This window comes from Manduca sexta, chromosome 9 (genome assembly GCF_014839805.1).
Source record: "Manduca sexta isolate Smith_Timp_Sample1 chromosome 9, JHU_Msex_v1.0, whole genome shotgun sequence".
Classification (NCBI taxonomy): Eukaryota; Metazoa; Arthropoda; class Insecta; order Lepidoptera; family Sphingidae; genus Manduca; species Manduca sexta.
Window position 1 is genome coordinate 628079 of NC_051123.1, and position 16786 is coordinate 644864.

Here is a 16786-nt window from a genome sequence, read left to right on the forward strand (position 1 = left end):
GTATTCCATTATATTATGCTATTCAAACAAATGCCTTTTCTGGTAAAAACTAATTCAGTAAAAATGTGGAATATTGTTCATGGAGAACAGAAAAACTAGCATATAGAAAATCAATCCAAATATATTGCAAGTATTAAATATGTTTCACGATTTCCTTAACAATAGAAATATTTACAATAAATAAACTTAATATTTGATGAAATAACATTACTCATAATCCTCATCAGCACTATTGTCTGGCTCCGAATAATCATCATCATCCATAATTTTCCTTCTTTTCTTTTCTTGAATATTCTCTTTGTCTTCTTCTTGCTCCTCTTTCTTTGCCTCAGTCTGTGCTGAGCGGTGATGGAAGACAAATGAAATGCTTTTAGCCAAGTCCCAGCACTGTTTCAAGACCATATCAGCCAAGTTTTTCTTGTCAGCACAATGGTACCAGTTGGACAAGTCAGAAGTGCAATCAGAATTCTCTGGAGGTAATGTAACTTGGATATTATTGACGCATCTTCTGCATTTGAACTTGCTATGAGTGTCAGACAAAGTGTTCTCTTCTAAACGGAACAGATCTTTCAAGTCTTCTGATGTGAAGTGACGCAATGATTCCTCATTTTGGTCCACTACGGTGTCACTGAGTGCCTTCTTGTGTGCTTGTCTTTGGAAGATCTTTTCTTCTATTGTCCCTGTTGCAAGCAGTCGGTAGATATAACATGGTTTCTTCTGCCCATCTCTCCAAACTCTCGCCATGGCTTGTTCATCATTAGCAGGGTTCCAGTCTGGATCAAACATGATTAATCTGTTTGCTCCTATAAGGTTAAGTCCACAGCCTCCAGCTTTTGAACTCAACATGAATATCCACTCTTTGTTCTCCTTATTATTAAAACTTTCTACCACTTTTGCTCTTTTCTTTATAGTCATTGAGCCATCTAGCCTGACATACAAATACCCTCTCTTTCGGCATAATTTCTCAAATAAATCTAAAGTCTGAGTATAGTTTGATACTAGAACTATCTTGTCATCAGTGTTAGTCTTTAAATTGGCCAATATACAGTCAAGAATCATAAGTTTCCCTGAATACTCAGGTTTAACATCTTTAATATCATAATTACTGGGCAGCAGATCCCTAGCTTTCTCAAAACCTTCAGATCTTTCTATAATCTTATCATACACCAAGTCTGGATGATTACACAACTTCTTAAGAGTTGTTATACTAGACAAAGCACTCAAGGTGTTCTTATCCCCAGTGCCAGTAAACTTATTTCTTATTGCATCAGAGTTAATGAAATTTTTGTATATTTGTGTTTGTAGTGGAGTCATCTTAACACAAATGACTTGTTCAAACTTGACCGGCAAGTATTTAGTAAGTAGACTGCTTGTTCTACGAATCATACATTTATTTACTATAGATGTTAAGGTTTGAAGACACTCTTGTGCCCTCTCCCTCTCTGAAGCAGTGGCCAATGCATCTTGACCTCTAAGGATAGGATTTTCGTATCGCTTCTTGAACTCTTGTGCTGTACCAAGTATTCCTTCATTCACAAAATGTACTAAACTGAAATACTCAGTCAAATCATTCTGGATGGGTGTTCCTGATATCAATATCCGTCTTTTGGCCTTCAAACCCATCAAAGCTTGATAAGTCTGGTTTTCACTGTTCTTCAACCTGTGACCCTCATCACAAAGTACCAAACCAACTTCAGAAGAATGAAGAATGTTAGAATATATCCTGAAGGTTTCATATGATATTATCAACACTGGTGTAGCCACTCTGTTAGCAGAATATGTGTTCATGAACTGCTGCAGTTTTAAAGTTATGTCAGCTTTTGATCCTCCATCCATGGCCAGTGCATTTATCCTCTGCGCTAACCACTTATGTATTTCATTATACCAGTTTTTGACCAAACTACTGGGACATACAATGATTGCCTTGCATATTGTGGGTTTGCATTCAGGTCCTTGTCGTAATAAAGTCCAGAGCAATGTAATACACTGTAACGTTTTACCAAGACCCATTTCATCAGCCATAATACAACCATAAGCATTCTCTATCTGTTTCCCGGTGACACAGTCGTACATGAACTTCACGCCGTCACGTTGATGGGGTCGTAAGATGTTGCCGAGGACCGGATCGACGACAACAGCGACTTTTATGTCATTAGGACTTATTTTCATCTTCTCATGCTCAGGGATGTACGGAGGGCGGTACAAAACAAGCGCGTTTGGCTCATCGGGATCGTGCAATGCCCGTCTAACCTGAGTTCTTTTCAAACCTAAACTTTTACTGCAATACGACGACACGTAGTTCGGTATAGGTACTTTGAACGGCTTATTCAGTATTTGTTTTATCAAATTCTCGTGTTCAGAATTGGACATCGCCTGTGAAGCTATTTTCTGGGTGAGATTCACTTTTGTGCACTCCCGCCTTTTGCGTTTCGCGGAATCAAGCAATGGGCTTTTAAATACGTTGTCCCCAGAGCCGAGCTGGCTCGGGGCGAGACTTCGCCGCATTTTTGGCTTATTTTATTTCACCATTGACGAACAAAGGAAAAAATATTCAGGAAATAAACAAGACTGAACTTGTTTTGAAAACTTTTTAGATTTTAAATTTGACAATGTCATTTTGGCATTTGAGGCATATGATGTTACCATGTAAAAATTTACGGTTCCCTTATTTTTTGTTGTTCGCCTAGGATTAAAAGTTGTAAAATGATCTCCCCTTATATTCTATCGTACAGTTTCTATTTTCCATGAACGGAACATGCATGCATTCAGTAAGTATCTTGGTCTTTAAAAACCTGAACTTTCTTATATTATTTTTTTATAGTTGGCTCACCTGATGGTGGTAGTTCAAGGGCAATTTTTTTCTATGAAATGAAATGAAATAAAGTTGTCAATTTGGCAGCTTTATATCTAATAAATTTTAATTTATTTGGAAAAATTATATCTGAGGACGAAAAACTAGCCCTAAAAGATTTCCAAAATACTACATAAGTATTTATTTTTTAGTAACTCATAAAACTATCTAACTTGTAAATATTTCCTCCGAAAATATTCAAATACCTTTGTTTTCTTCTTGACATGCTGAGGAAGTGATGTTTATAAATACATAATATAATTTCGAATTTAAAAGTAACACACCAAATATATTATTAAGAAAATACTTTATTAAAAAACAAAACACTTCCTCTTAAGTTACAACTTCTTAAACCACAGTGAGTCAATATTCATCACAGACATTAGGTTTATAAAATTTTACAAGACAAAAAATACAAAGAAAATGATAACAATATAAGCTGCGATTTGGAGTATCCAAATTCAACGAAATCTGATTTGGCTGCATGAAGTCATAAATGTTCAAAGGAACATTGAACATATAAAATGTAATACATACATTTGTAAGTGGAATTGTGTAGATACAATATGTTGAGCCACAATTCCACAACATTGAATAATAATGAATTGTGACAAAGACTCGCAGTACTTTCATTATAAAATAGCCAGAATCGCTTTTAGCGTACTTAAAATACACAATATATATTTATTTTAAAAGGTAAAGTTCATAATACAATGTTGTACTCAAAATGGACGTTTTTTTTAACTTATAAGTAGCAAACGGGCAAATGAGCTATCCAAGAAGGAAGCTAGAAAGCGACAGGTATATGCTTCCTGAAACTAGATGTATATGTATGTTTTAGAGATGAAAGATATGATAATGTTAATTTATAATAACACTGATTAACAATTATATTTTTTTTTATTTATTTATATGATGCAGTTTTAGTGAAATTATTGTAAACAAACGTTAAACTATCTTTATACTGATTAATTTTCCATATAGCTGAAAATTACTACACCAGTTTCCATATTATGTCGTAAGCAAAGTTGTTTGGGCCTAATAGTAAAATTGTTTGATAAGTAAATTATTTTCGTATGTAAAACAAAAATATATATAAAGCGCCTGCTTATAGCAAATCAAATCAACACACTGGTATGTTATTGGCACGTAAGATTTAAAAAAAAAAGTAAAAATTGTGTATGGAGTACATCAGATTTCTGAACTCCTAATACCACATACCTGTTATGCCTTGATAAACAATTAGACTCTGGTGTTACCAACTTGTATTATACTAAAGATGGTTATGCGCCCTAATTATGAAAAGCCGGCGGTCGCTATGAGCAATATGAGATGCTTAGCGTAGTAAAGAAGCAAAAAAAATAATTGAAAATTCTCCATAAATGCCGGTCGCACAACAATGGCTTGGTTATGATATGAAGGGATCTATTAATGTGTTGCGTTTTAAACAATATAATATTGTAGTATGATTTATCCATATTTGAAAAATACTAGCTATAACACTACAAGATCAATTTGGAACATTTCATAACCAGTCCTATAGGTACGCATAGCACAATTTCAGACCACGAGATAGGTCCTAAAATAGCACACAGGAACAGTATCACATGGACTAGGTTTATTTTTTAGGCATCCGAAGCACCTTGATATTGGTGCCTTCGTATGAACAGTCAGCTCGCGAAGGGTAAACGTTTTTGAGGTTATCCTCCATGTCTACTACTTTTACCTGAGAAAAAAAAACAAAGAGATCAATATTTAAATATTACAAATTATATTTTATCACCTTGAATGATTATATATTTTTTATAAGAAATCAATTAAATACTGGCATACTAATTTGTTTATATTATTATGGACATTGTTATTTTTTTAAATTCACACACACGCACACACAACACAGACACAGCTTTTTGTCATTACTACTCGCATTCATCAAACAACCATACCTGCTGCACAGTGAGCGCATGAAACCCTTCCGCCTGGTCGGGCTGGTCTCCGAGGCCCAGCATGAGGCACTCCTGCAGGAACCTGTCCAGAACACCCTTACACGCACCCAGCGACGCCTGCGATGTCACCTCCACCAGCATCGCTTTGCTTTCGTGCGACATCTAGGAATTATGAGAATTAGATGATTTTTTCGTCGAAAAGAACTCTTGCGCCTTGGTAAAGTACTAGAGTTTTTACTCTTCGTCTTAATACCTCATATAGACTAGGGGGTCTTAGGGAGATCTCCCGTAGTGGAAGCGATAAGCTTGCGATGCTGTCACTGGAAGTCCACCTTCGTCATCGATTCTGGAGCGCTACAACTCCGAAGTTATCATGCTTCGGCAAGGATACAAACGCGCAGCTTCCTACGCAATGTCGATACGGGAATCATGGACCATCATAGCTAAAAGTGTAGCGTTCATATTGATTTAATAGAAACGCTGTTACGCGTTTAGAGAGCAGTAATGATACCTAAGCCTATATAGAAAACACGCGACAGCATCGTTACAAAAAGTCGTAGTGGGCGACCTACTTTAGGGTCGATAGCTCGTGTCTAGCTTTTACACAATTTGAGCAGGATTGTTTTCTCTAGAGAGTGTTGTCTATAAGCAGTTGAACAGTCATAAAAGAATGACACAGATGTCAAATAAATTCATTTGTGTCTACAGTATATTTAACTTCATTGAAGTTAGTTTAACTTTTCCCTCGACACTGCTTACCTTAGTATCCTCTGAATTGGTGATGGGCGGGAAGCTGATAACTTTGCCGCTAGAGTCCTCCAGGCACGGGTACAGAGGCTTTCCCTCCAGTAAGTACAGATATCTAAAGACAAATAATGTCTTTTGAGTATAACGGATACACATAGTTAGAAAAAAAATCTTTCCTGAAGTAAACTTGTTAGGATCTAGAAAATTAAGTGGCAATAACAACTCTATCTTAATGACACTTTAACAGCTATAGCAAAGGGTCTTGATAGTATCAGAAGCTTTATTCTCTATGACAATAACCTTGAAACACAGCCAAATTATCTTCATGGAATGATATTCTGTTTCTCAACTTCAATTGTTTTAAACATGATACGGTGTGTTACGTGCTTGTAGATACTGTTAAAATAACTCATGACACAGAAAATAAGGCCCTAATGGTGCTATAATTAGCGATTGAGAAATGATTATCCCAATGATTTATTTATTTCAATTAGGACCGGTAAATCATTTACACTAATTAAGTTAATAATAACAACATAATATGACTACAGTAAAATATTAATGTCTAATAATCAATGATGCCTACATTTGTTAAAATATTGATACTAACTTGTGTATTCCTGAGTAGACATTTCTTTTCTTCTCCTTTCTCAAAGCGTCTGCTTCTGCTGTAAGTTGCTGGAACAGTTGTTCTCCAGTGTACGGCTTCACCCTCGATAGAGGGGCCAGTTTTAGTGCCGCTGGGGGTTTAGCTGTGTATTTCAGGTCACCTGAAAAACAATTACAGGAGCTATGGGTTTTGAAATAATAATAACATGTTCCATAAACACCTTAGTGTCTTGTTTTATGATGTAATGACTATTACATAAATTAAATAAGATGATAATTTTCCTCAGCTATATTATTGTTACATTTTTTTAAGTGAATTATGATAAATTGTTTAACAGATAAAGTTCAAATCACAATATAATATATTCAGAAATTATTAGAAACCGTTATTTTATTTTTAGTACACTTTTTCAATTTAAACATAACTATACTTTTTTGATAAGTTGATAATTCACAAACCTGGTGCAATCTTCCCCAAATCATGAGTAGCGATGGTCGCCACATTCCGTTTGTCACATACAGTGTCATGTAACTTGGTTTGCATCTGTATGAACTTTTTGAACAATTCAGTTGTGAAATTCAGATCTTTAATGATACAGCAGAGTATATACGGCCTGATGCCGGCCACTTGGGGCTCAAATATCTTCACCTTGAGCACATCTTCCTCCACATGCAGAACTTTCATGGAATGACACAGCTCGTTTTCAATTTCGTCATGTAGCGGGTCTTCTTTTTTGCCTTTCTTTGACTTGTTTTTGCCTGCTGGTTGGTTTTGATCAGCCTTGGGGCAGTGGTCTCGGATGTAATCCATGATCTGTTTTGTGCGGCATTGGTCCACTAATTTCATAAACCTTTTGTCCGTTAGTTTGTTGCCTTTGAGGTTGATCTCTGGAAAATAAAATAAATTAGACATTCAAATAGGATGAGTTGTGCAACATTTTAACAAACAAAAAAAAAGTTTTATTTATTCCAAAATAATTTGCAGATAAATAAAAAAATCAATGATAGGCTGTAATAAAAAGTTTGATCTTATTATCCCGAAAAAAGACATTCAATACATTTATTAAATCATAAACTATTTTGGACAGCCATTACAAAATTTAAAACGACTATTCTACATATTTTGATTGTTTAGCCTGTTTAATTATAAATATACAATGAAAATTTTAACCCATCTCAAAACCTGGGTAAATAAAATAAGCATCTCTTCATCATTGTACAATGTGCCTGTGTATTGTGACATGTTGCATCATGTTATGACAAATTTTTACATGGCTACTTGCCAGTACCGATGTGTTTATGTCTGATATTATTAATAGATATTTTATGTATTATACAAAACATATTAATTGTAAAAAAAGATTTATTACTTTCATTCTAAAGACATTAGATAATTTATGGAAGTATATACTGTGTAGTATTATTTATTTCATATTAATTTATTATCCTATTTATAATATTCAAAATTTATAAGATGCTTATTAGTTCTAAAAAAACATTCTGTTTTAAATTGCAACATTTTATATTTTGTGTTTGACATATTGCATAATTTTATTGTACTGGATTTATATAATTTTTTAATAATGATATAACATAACACTAAGGCTTAATAAGTGATATCACTAACTGCGCTTTTAATACTGAAATAAATTAATGAACTCACCTTTCAATTTTCCCAAGGCAGCCACTTCTCCTGGGATGGTCTTCAGTTGATTATCACCAATATCAAAATTCTTTAATGAAGGAAGGTGTTTCGCAATAGTGCTTGGAATTGACTCAATACCATTGCCTTTGAGCTTCAGATCAGTGAGATGGGGCAAGTTGGCGCCGTCGACGTCCGGAAAACTTGTCAATTTGTTGTTCGAAGCATCAAATGATATAAGATTAGGCAAATCGCCGATTTTAGGCAATTCCTCGATCAAGTTAGAACTGAAATTAATACTAGTCAACTCTTTTAAGTTATTCAAGCCGTCTGGAATGGATTTTATCTGGTTGCGAGACAAATCAAGCACTTTTAACTTCGACAATAAGGTTATATTGTCGTTGAACACTTGTATCTTATTTCCAAACAAAAGTAAGCTTTGCAGGTTCACGAGGCTTTTTATTTCATCAGGGATGAGTTCCAGGCACGTGTCGCTGATATTCAACAAATTTATATTTGTCAATGTAAAGATATTTTTGTCTAAACCTTGTTCTGAAATCCGTTTGGATATAGCGGCGCCCGCCAATTTGATTTCATGACGATTTTCCGATTTCGCAGTCACTACTTCTGGCCACGCGCTCATTTTTACTTGATATTCAAAATCAAAACAGTAAGAACAAAAGTTACAAGCATTAAATTGGAATACAATTGGAAAAAAACATGCGCTCACAATTTCACACACAGACAGAAAACAACGAAAGTCGAAATGTCAAATATGAAAATGATTCCTACTTTTCTCCACACGTGGTCAAAGGAATTATAGTTTATACAGCCTAGTGAATAGATTTAAATATAAAGAAATCTTTTTGGGAAATGATACATAATTCCCAGAATTATCTCTAGTTACAATTCCAAGCCATTCGTTGATTTCAATACAAAAAAATTTGTGGCATTTGTTTAAAATTGAATAAGACCGTAGTAAGCTATATTTTGTTGAAAATGGAACTTTACACTGGTTGTTCCTCAGGTATATTCATAACTAGTTTCAAAGCTTCTTGACGATTTTTAAGATCTTTTATTACAATTGCTAACTAAAAATGTTAGTTTGTAGGTGACGTTTCATGATTCAAGGATTTTAATAGATTCATATTTATAGGAACATGTTGCTTGTTTAAAAATTAGAACCGTTATATTCTATTATACCTACCAATTATAATTGTACCTAATTATCTGTCTATCTATTTAGTATGAAAGTATTACTTACCATAAAAATAAACATGGAATTATTTTTTAAAAACAAATTAATGTAACAAATTGCTAGAAATTTGATAGTTATGGAGATTGTCACAAACTGTTGACTCGATTTTGATCGAGTTTGATATTTGATGAAATATATTGTTCAATCGACTCGTAACCAAAATGAAAAAAAAAATGTACTTATACAAAAACACGCCAGGGAAACATAAAATTAATTTACATATATATCGACAATAAAATGATATAAATTAAAATAAACATAAACTCACTTTTGTCTATTTTGTCGAAAGAAAAAATGAACTGAAGCATACACAGGCGATAATTCACAAAGAATACTTACACATATATTTTTTTAGAAAACTTAGAGGTGTGTGCCCTTGGGTTTTGAACCTGCGCCCATATGTCTCCGCAGTCCGTTCCACTCTCAACAAGGCTTTCTCCGCCGTTTCTTTGTCAACTATCGCTTGCTTTCACGGAGAATGAAAACATCGTGAGGAAATCTGCAACCTGAGAAGCTTTCTATAGGATGTTTGAGTGTGTGTGTTTATTAATGTAATTGTGTAATTTTATTTATCAATCCGCACTCGGCTAGCGTGGTGGACTAAGGCCTTATCCCTCTCAGTAGTAGAGGAGGCCTGTCCCCAGCAGTTCGATAACACTATCGTGTATAATACAGGGCTGATATTATTATCTATTATACGTAGGCGAAGCTGTGAGAACAGCTAATACGACATACTCATAACGGTAAAATTATATAACATACTTGGAACTATTTAAGAATTGCTAGTATACTTATTATTTAACTTATCTCTATGTAATCCCGTCTGAAAGTGGATTTTTGTATTTGATAATATTATAATGGATTTGTTAATTTAAGGATATAGATAAAATTTATCTTTTTTAAATATTCGTTGCACAAATCCAAAGTAAATTGCAATATGGGGCGATTCGAAGCAGTTGTATTTTTCGCTTTCCTTGGCTTGGTAAGAGATTTTAAGTTATATTTAAGACCATCGATTTGGCGGGATATGAGGTACGCCTTTGCCAAATGTTATGTTTACTACTCGTTAATTTCATAATGAGTATGCCACTTATATTGTTGATTCCGTGCATCTCCTCCTCAAATATACATTATGGCTATTTGCAACTTATATTTAAATAGACAATATTTTAAGGAATATTTTGGTAGTTTAAAATTTTCAAAAAGACCTAAAATAGTTTTTTTTAAGAATTCATTAATCAATCTTTCTTTCCTACCGACATATACTCATAAACGGGTAACTACATAAATTCTACAAAAGCAATGACACATCACGCCTTTAATCCCGAAAGGGTTCCTTTATCGCTATATCGGACACGAATTTCAAACTCCGGGATGATAAAAAACAAAAACTTAATATCAATTTGCCCGAACCGGGACTCGAACTTAATATCTCAGAGCGGTCGTACCGCGCACACAATATAACTACGCCACCGAGGTAGTGATGTAAATTCTGTTTTTGTATTTCCAGGTGGTAGCAGACAATGCCGCGCAATCCGGTACGTAGACAACTGTTATTCAACAAACCAACAAAAAATACATTCTCGATTATTCTCACAAACAAAATATGAACTATTTTTTTTACAACAAATTGGAATAGTTGGAACTATTTCTTGACAATTTGCCTTTTTTTGGAGGTGCGTTCCAATGTATCAACATCATCATTTAAATTACAGAAGCGTTAGGGTCTTTAAAGTTAAATTATTAATTTAAAGTAAAGAACTGAAATACTGATGCCAAATAAAGTCCTACGACATGGTCATCATCAATTTTAACCGATATTGTAAAAATATTTGGACGTTTAAAGTAAACACAGAAACCGCTGCGTGGTTTCGTATGAATTTTGAATTACTTTTAACCCGAAAAAAAACACAGAATATTCTGGTAAAGATGAGACGCGCGGAGCCTCAAGCAGCGTCTACTGTGAAGTCTTTGTAGATTCGCAATAACGGAATTCACTCAAGATTTAACCATCTTCAGGTCAATCCAGGATCGTGTCAGGATGGGTGGCGCGCGAGGGCCAGTTCCCGTACATGATGTACCTTCGCACAGTTAGTGTGCACGGCCAGATCACCGCGTGCGGTGGCTCCATCATCCACCACAACTGGGGCTTCTCCTCAGCACGATGCACTGCTAAGTAAGAGGAAATTTATTATGGTTATTTATTTTCCAAATTTAATTTAATTTAAAAATTACCACATTTATTTTTATTGAAGTAGAGTTACAATGGCCAATTACAAATACATAAATGTGTACTGTAAGAGTAAGAAGAAATTTAAATTTTGCTATCATATTAATTTTGATTAATTAGTACTGTGTGAATGTGTGTGCCTGTGTTTGTGTGTAAGTTTAAGTTGTTGTGGTTATTGATGACTTTACATTTTCTGTTTTGTAGAATGGGGCTACTGGTAAATTTCACAATGGTTTATTGTAATAAGCGCACTAGGATCGTAGACACGTGGAGCATTACTTACAATGTATTGTAATACACTAATACTTCTTTATAGGACTTAAGTAGCAGTTACTCGATAAAACTGAGTCAAAAGAGCTCTATAGAGCATATTCCAGAGTAACAACTCTTATCTCCTCGTCCCTAGACGGAGAAGTTATACATACCTAGAGACTTCTCTCACACCCACCACTACAACTCCTGCAAGCCAGGATCAGCAGTGGCACGCATTATGACAAGGAGCGGTGAAGCTCGGCGAGTCTCAGGGAAAACTAATTTGTCATTATCCCGCAACGTAATTAATCAAATAGATTATACTTACCTAGGCGTACTTTTATACCCAATTATAACCCAGATTTTGAAAGTCTTCTCAATTTCTATCTTATCCCCAGTCGGGTAAACCTGATGATCCGCGCTGGCATGGTGAACATCAACCGGCCTCGTGTATACTTCGAGACGAGTACGGTGTTCACGGCGCCGGAGTTCATCGACGAGATCCACCCCATCACGCAGCCGCACGACATCGCGCTCATCAGGTTCAACCGATGGCTCAACTACGACAGTAAGTTTTATATTGGACAGTAAACGACCAATTAGGTCACCTAATATTTCTTTTGTGTATCGAACCCCGCAGTCAACACCGGGGAAATTTCGAATGGGATACTGGAATCCTCCGGCTTAGCGACTGCAGGGTTCTGGAGGAAAGTTGGAAGGGGATAGCAGGGAAGGAAGTGTGAGGGAAGGATAAGGAAAGCTCTTAGGATGAGACGAGGGGAGGCCAGGAAATGTTCGCGATCCCTTATAAGCCTCAACGTATGTATGGTCACTTAATGTTAGGATGTCTCCTATGCTAATAAAGATCCTCAACATCAGAAGATTTGAGTATGCTCCATCGACTTTCGAATTGGGATTAGGGAGAGTGTTTAGGCTTTTTAAAATCTCATTCAATATGGGATTTCTATGAGATAGCATTATTTCCTTACCCCTACGAGCCGAAACATTTACGTGGTAGACATTGCTGTTCTGCTCTGGAGACATCTATAGCAATAACATATCTGGTAGAAGATTCTATTTGTATGTTGCAAAAGGCATATTTCTGTAACACTGCCGCTGACCCAAAAAAATCTTTCCTTTGTTTTGAATGTCAGTAACACGATCATATATAAGGTGATTTAATATAGATTCGTTGGTTTCCAGATTTCGTTCAGCCGATCAGGATCATGAGGTCTGCGGATATGAACCGCAACTATGCCGGCGTGCGTATGACCACCAGCGGCTGGGGCACCACCTGGACTGGAGGTAATGTTGAGTTTTTATAATTAACTAGCTGACCCGACAGACGTTGTCGCATCTTAACTAAAAAAATAATATTTTCGTTAAGTTTTCTTAAATTTTCTAATATTCCGCGCATTTTTTTGAATTTTTTCTTTCATAAGAACCTTCCCCTGACTAACAAACTAACCAAAAAAAATGTGAAATCGGTCCAGCCGTTCACGCGTGATGGCGTGACCAAGGGAAATAGGGATTCATTTTTATATATATAGATTAAGATGTTATGTTTATGGATTTTGTGCCCGATATGGCGATAGGCTCGCCCCCTGTCACATCGTGGGACGGACCACACTTGGCGTAAAATGGGTGCCCTGGTTGCGCCTCTGCATACCCCTTCAGGAATAAATGCGTGATGTGTGTTATTAAAATGTTTAATCTTCGCAGTCTTCATATAGGTGAATACAGTGCGAACTACACTTTAAATTGTTTGAGTTCGTTTTACACCCACCGTCCACGTTTAATCAGTTACGCGGTGATGTTCTCCGTTCGGTTCGGGGTAATGTTGCAATCTGAGTCCAGATGTTCAAATATAGATAATACTAAATACAATATCGAAATCATGCTATTTGCAGGTCAAGTAACAAACGATCTGAACTGGGTGCACCTGACCGGCGTGACGAACTTCATGTGCATGTTGGTGTTCAACAACAACTTCTTTATTCGAGAGTCCACCATCTGCGCCGGGCCTTACAACGTGACCAGCCAGGGTATCTGCTCGGTGAGTTACATATTCATACGGAAATAGCTCTTATTGTGACTTACATATAAACTTATTTTTAGGAAACCAGGATGGTAGGAGTTAGGAGTGTCAGACTGTATTCTGTTGCTTTAATTTTATAATTATAGTTTATGTTTTTAGTTATGATATTCAGATGGCGTTGTATGTAAAATGTGATAGTTTTAAGTTATTTGTTTTAACCAAGGACATGAGTTTTTTTTATCGGGGCGACGAGATAGTATAAAAGGCAAATTGACACTAGATACTCTTTTAGGCGGTCACAATTTTTTATTTTGATTAAAGCCTTATTTAGACGGATCAATTATTGCTAGCAATAATCCTACGTAATTAATGCTTAAAAAAGTTTATCCTTTTGAACATGCGCAATCGGAAGGCAACTCTTGCCCACGTATATCTACAACGAGAAAGTCTTTTAACAGATATTCAAAACCCGATGATTATGGAAAGTAGACTACTACTTTTACGCGCACTAGCGCGTCTTCGTGAATGAAATGCACCTATATAGTATAGGTATTTAAGGAGATCCTATATTCAGTAAACATTATACCCAACTACATATGTATCTAAGTATATATTTCCTCGCAGGGTGACAGTGGCGTGCCCCTCACCGTGGTGGACGTGGACGGGCAGCTCACCCAGGTCGGCGTGGGGAGCATCGTCTCGCAGTTCGGGTGTCATGCTGGCCTGCCTGGTGGTGAGTACAGGATCCATATTATATCTATATTATATAAATTCTAGATGCATCGTTTTTAGATACCTTCCCCTGTATCATCATTTCAGCCGTGAATCGTCCACTGCTGGACATAGGCCTCCCTATTGAGCGCCACAGGGACCGGATATAGGCCGCCCACATCCATCTTCCCCTGTATAATAAATAATAATATCAGCCGTGTATTATATACTGTTACACTGTTAGGCATGAGCCTCCTGTACTACTGAAAGGGATTAGGCCTTAGTCCACCACGCTGGCCTAGTGCGGATTGGTGGACTTCACACACCCTCGAAAATTCCTATAGAGAATTTCTCAGGTATGCAGGTTTCCTCACGATTATTTCCCTTACCGTTAAAGCAAGCGATAATCCGCAAAGAATACACAAGTCAGAGGTGGGTGCACTTGGGATTTGAAACTGGACATTCGTCTCGGCAGTCCGTGCCTGCCCCTATGGGATTCAGATATTTCTTTAGTTCCTGCTTACAAAAGCTAGTTTATCCCCTTTATAAATCAGATATTCAGTTCCTGCCTACAAAGGCTATGGATTCCCAGTTTATTCGGTTTCGGATCATTCATGAATAATTTCCTTTTGTTTCTAATCTTCACATTGTTGTCCGAAGGTTTCTTGATCTGCCCTTTCGAAATAGTGATTTGGTGCTCATAGATTTTGATCATATATCTTGTTTATCCTCGACTACTTCATATATCATTTTAAACCACATTTTGTATACATCAAAATCAAAATGTAAATTCCAAGTTATTTTTGTTTCACCACCCGTCTGAAGGTTGTCTGGGAGAGATCGTAAAATAAATAATATTTTTATATCTCGTTCTTTAGTTACGTAAAAAATGTAAACAACGTGATGTGGAGATAAAAGTTCGGTAACAGCTTTTTGATATCGAAGCTTAAAAAGCTTTAGTGTATTTCGAAGTTCTTTATCGAAAGCTTCTGCAACTACCTACTGAACGAAAACCAGGGCTATTGGGGTACAGAATAGCCTGTATTCTCAATGAATGACCCTGAAATTAGGAATGGAGGACTACTTGCAGTCGATGAACTCAGTGGCTTGTAATGTGAGGTGGGTTTTGAGATCTAATTTAGAGGAGATTATTTGCCATTATTGTTCTAGCAGCAATCAAGAGGGACATAAACAATATTAGGACTAACATAACGACCAAACTGGCTTTTCCAGTTGTATATATCTCTATGATTTCTGTTCTCTCTACGTTTACTGTTGAAATAGAGCAGCGTCAGTCTTGTTGCCTGGAAGAAAACATTTATTTACAGGTCGGTTGATACAGCTTTTAGAACACAAGACGGAATACATAGCGATTGGCAAAGTTAGGTTACAGTTCAATCCGGATAAATTATTGTGATACTTAATTAAACTTATCTAATCTAAGTAAACTGTCTTGGGGTAGATTAAATAAGTTTAAAATAATGCATTAGCATGATTTTAAAATTTTGCACACTAACACCCTTATTCATAGACGTTATTTATCTAAGGACGGAACATTGCTGTGATAACGAGTCTGTTTCTCAGTACTGACAGCATGGCAGCCTTTGCAGTGCGTAGACATAGAGCCGTTGTGATTGGCTAATATTGAGATATAACTTGAATCTAGTTGGCTGTCAGATAAATAAAGCTGAGAAACAGACTTGTTATCACAGCAATGCTCCGTCCTTAGATAAATAACGTCTATGAATAAGGGGGTAAGTCCCTACATGCAATTCGAATCTAGGTTTCCGATTCATAACCTATTTAATCCGTATTTTTTTACAGCCTTCGTTCGTCCCGGACATTACCACCCGTGGATCCGCGCAGTGACCGGCATCAACTTCGACTGGACGCCATCCGTGGTTGTTTCTGAAGATAAAACAGAGACGAAGGAACCTTCGTTAAACATCCTCAATTTACTTCGCAAGTGATTAGTCCAAGGCGATCTTGTTTAACAGCCAAAGTTCTTTGTAAATAAAGGATAAAATATACAAATATACAAATGTTAATGTTTAGATAAAAAATTGATTGAAATAAATTGTAGCCATAAGATATTGTGTTTTTTTTACATATTGTACTCATATTATACCCGTTATTAGAAAGACCTAAAATAATTAAGATAATAATACCACTCTATAGGTAATAAACAAAACTAATTTGTCAAAATTTGTCATACGCTTTAATGACTTAAAATATCGTTTCAAAGTGGAGATGTTAATACCTATTTATTAAAAAACGACAATCTTAAGATATAATTAATGTAATTTGACATTGACTCTTCTGTTTCTGTAATTTGTTACTTATTAGAGGTTTACTAGGGTTTGATTAAAAATTCTGGCGTAGGGGCGTGACGACCCCCACCGCCCACTAGTGGTGCTCACTACCACTAGTGCAAGTAGTCCACCGACTAATGGCGGTAAAACCATTCCAACACGGCGGAAGGAAGCGACAAGACACAAGACG

At 36.1% G+C, this 16786-nt stretch overlaps 3 protein-coding genes across 3 annotated transcripts; 1 reads left to right on the top strand and 2 right to left on the bottom strand.

The window, feature by feature from the left end:
• Positions 1-103: 103 nt before the first annotated feature.
• On the bottom strand, positions 104-2617 carry LOC115455694 (DNA repair and recombination protein RAD54-like). The gene has a single exon (XM_030184358.2). The coding sequence runs from the start codon at positions 2503-2505 to the stop codon at positions 208-210; it is 2298 nt and encodes a 765-aa protein (XP_030040218.2). The 5' UTR covers positions 2506-2617; the 3' UTR covers positions 104-207.
• Positions 2618-3141: 524 nt separating this feature from the next.
• On the bottom strand, positions 3142-8572 carry LOC115455677 (leucine-rich repeat-containing protein 47). The gene is made up of 6 exons (XM_030184340.2): positions 7817-8572; positions 6613-7041; positions 6155-6314; positions 5557-5659; positions 4798-4959; positions 3142-4577 (listed from the first exon to the last, which is right to left on the bottom strand). Exons 1-6 carry the CDS (start codon positions 8436-8438, stop codon positions 4470-4472), a joined length of 1584 nt encoding a protein of 527 aa, XP_030040200.2. The 5' UTR covers positions 8439-8572; the 3' UTR covers positions 3142-4469.
• Positions 8573-9906: 1334 nt separating this feature from the next.
• Positions 9907-16301, top strand: LOC115455682 (serine protease 3). Its single transcript, XM_030184346.2, has 8 exons — positions 9907-10035; positions 10564-10591; positions 11073-11229; positions 11934-12103; positions 12739-12840; positions 13446-13591; positions 14198-14306; positions 16109-16301. Exons 1-8 carry the CDS (start codon positions 9991-9993, stop codon positions 16252-16254), a joined length of 903 nt encoding a protein of 300 aa, XP_030040206.2. The 5' UTR covers positions 9907-9990; the 3' UTR covers positions 16255-16301.
• Positions 16302-16786: the final 485 nt, after the last annotated feature.

Bases quoted from the DNA above. Each gene is read 5' to 3' on its own strand.
- LOC115455677 (XM_030184340.2), bottom strand. From the start codon at position 8,438: ATGAGCGCGTGGCCAGAAGTAGTGACTGCGAAATCGGAAAATCGTCAT. The intron at 7,042-7,816 runs GTGAGTTCATTA...TTTATTTTCCAG, and splicing joins TGCCTTGGGAAAATTGAAAG to AGATCAACCTCAAAGGCAAC. The intron at 4,578-4,797 runs GTATGGTTGTTT...TTTTTTTCTCAG, and splicing joins ATGCGCTCACTGTGCAGCAG to GTAAAAGTAGTAGACATGGA.
- LOC115455682 (XM_030184346.2), top strand. From the start codon at position 9,991: ATGGGGCGATTCGAAGCAGTTGTATTTTTCGCTTTCCTTGGCTTG. The intron at 10,592-11,072 runs GTACGTAGACAA...AACCATCTTCAG, and splicing joins AGACAATGCCGCGCAATCCG to GTCAATCCAGGATCGTGTCA. The intron at 14,307-16,108 runs GTGAGTACAGGA...ATTTTTTTACAG, and splicing joins TCATGCTGGCCTGCCTGGTG to CCTTCGTTCGTCCCGGACAT.
- LOC115455694 (XM_030184358.2), bottom strand. From the start codon at position 2,505: ATGCGGCGAAGTCTCGCCCCGAGCCAGCTCGGCTCTGGGGACAACGTA.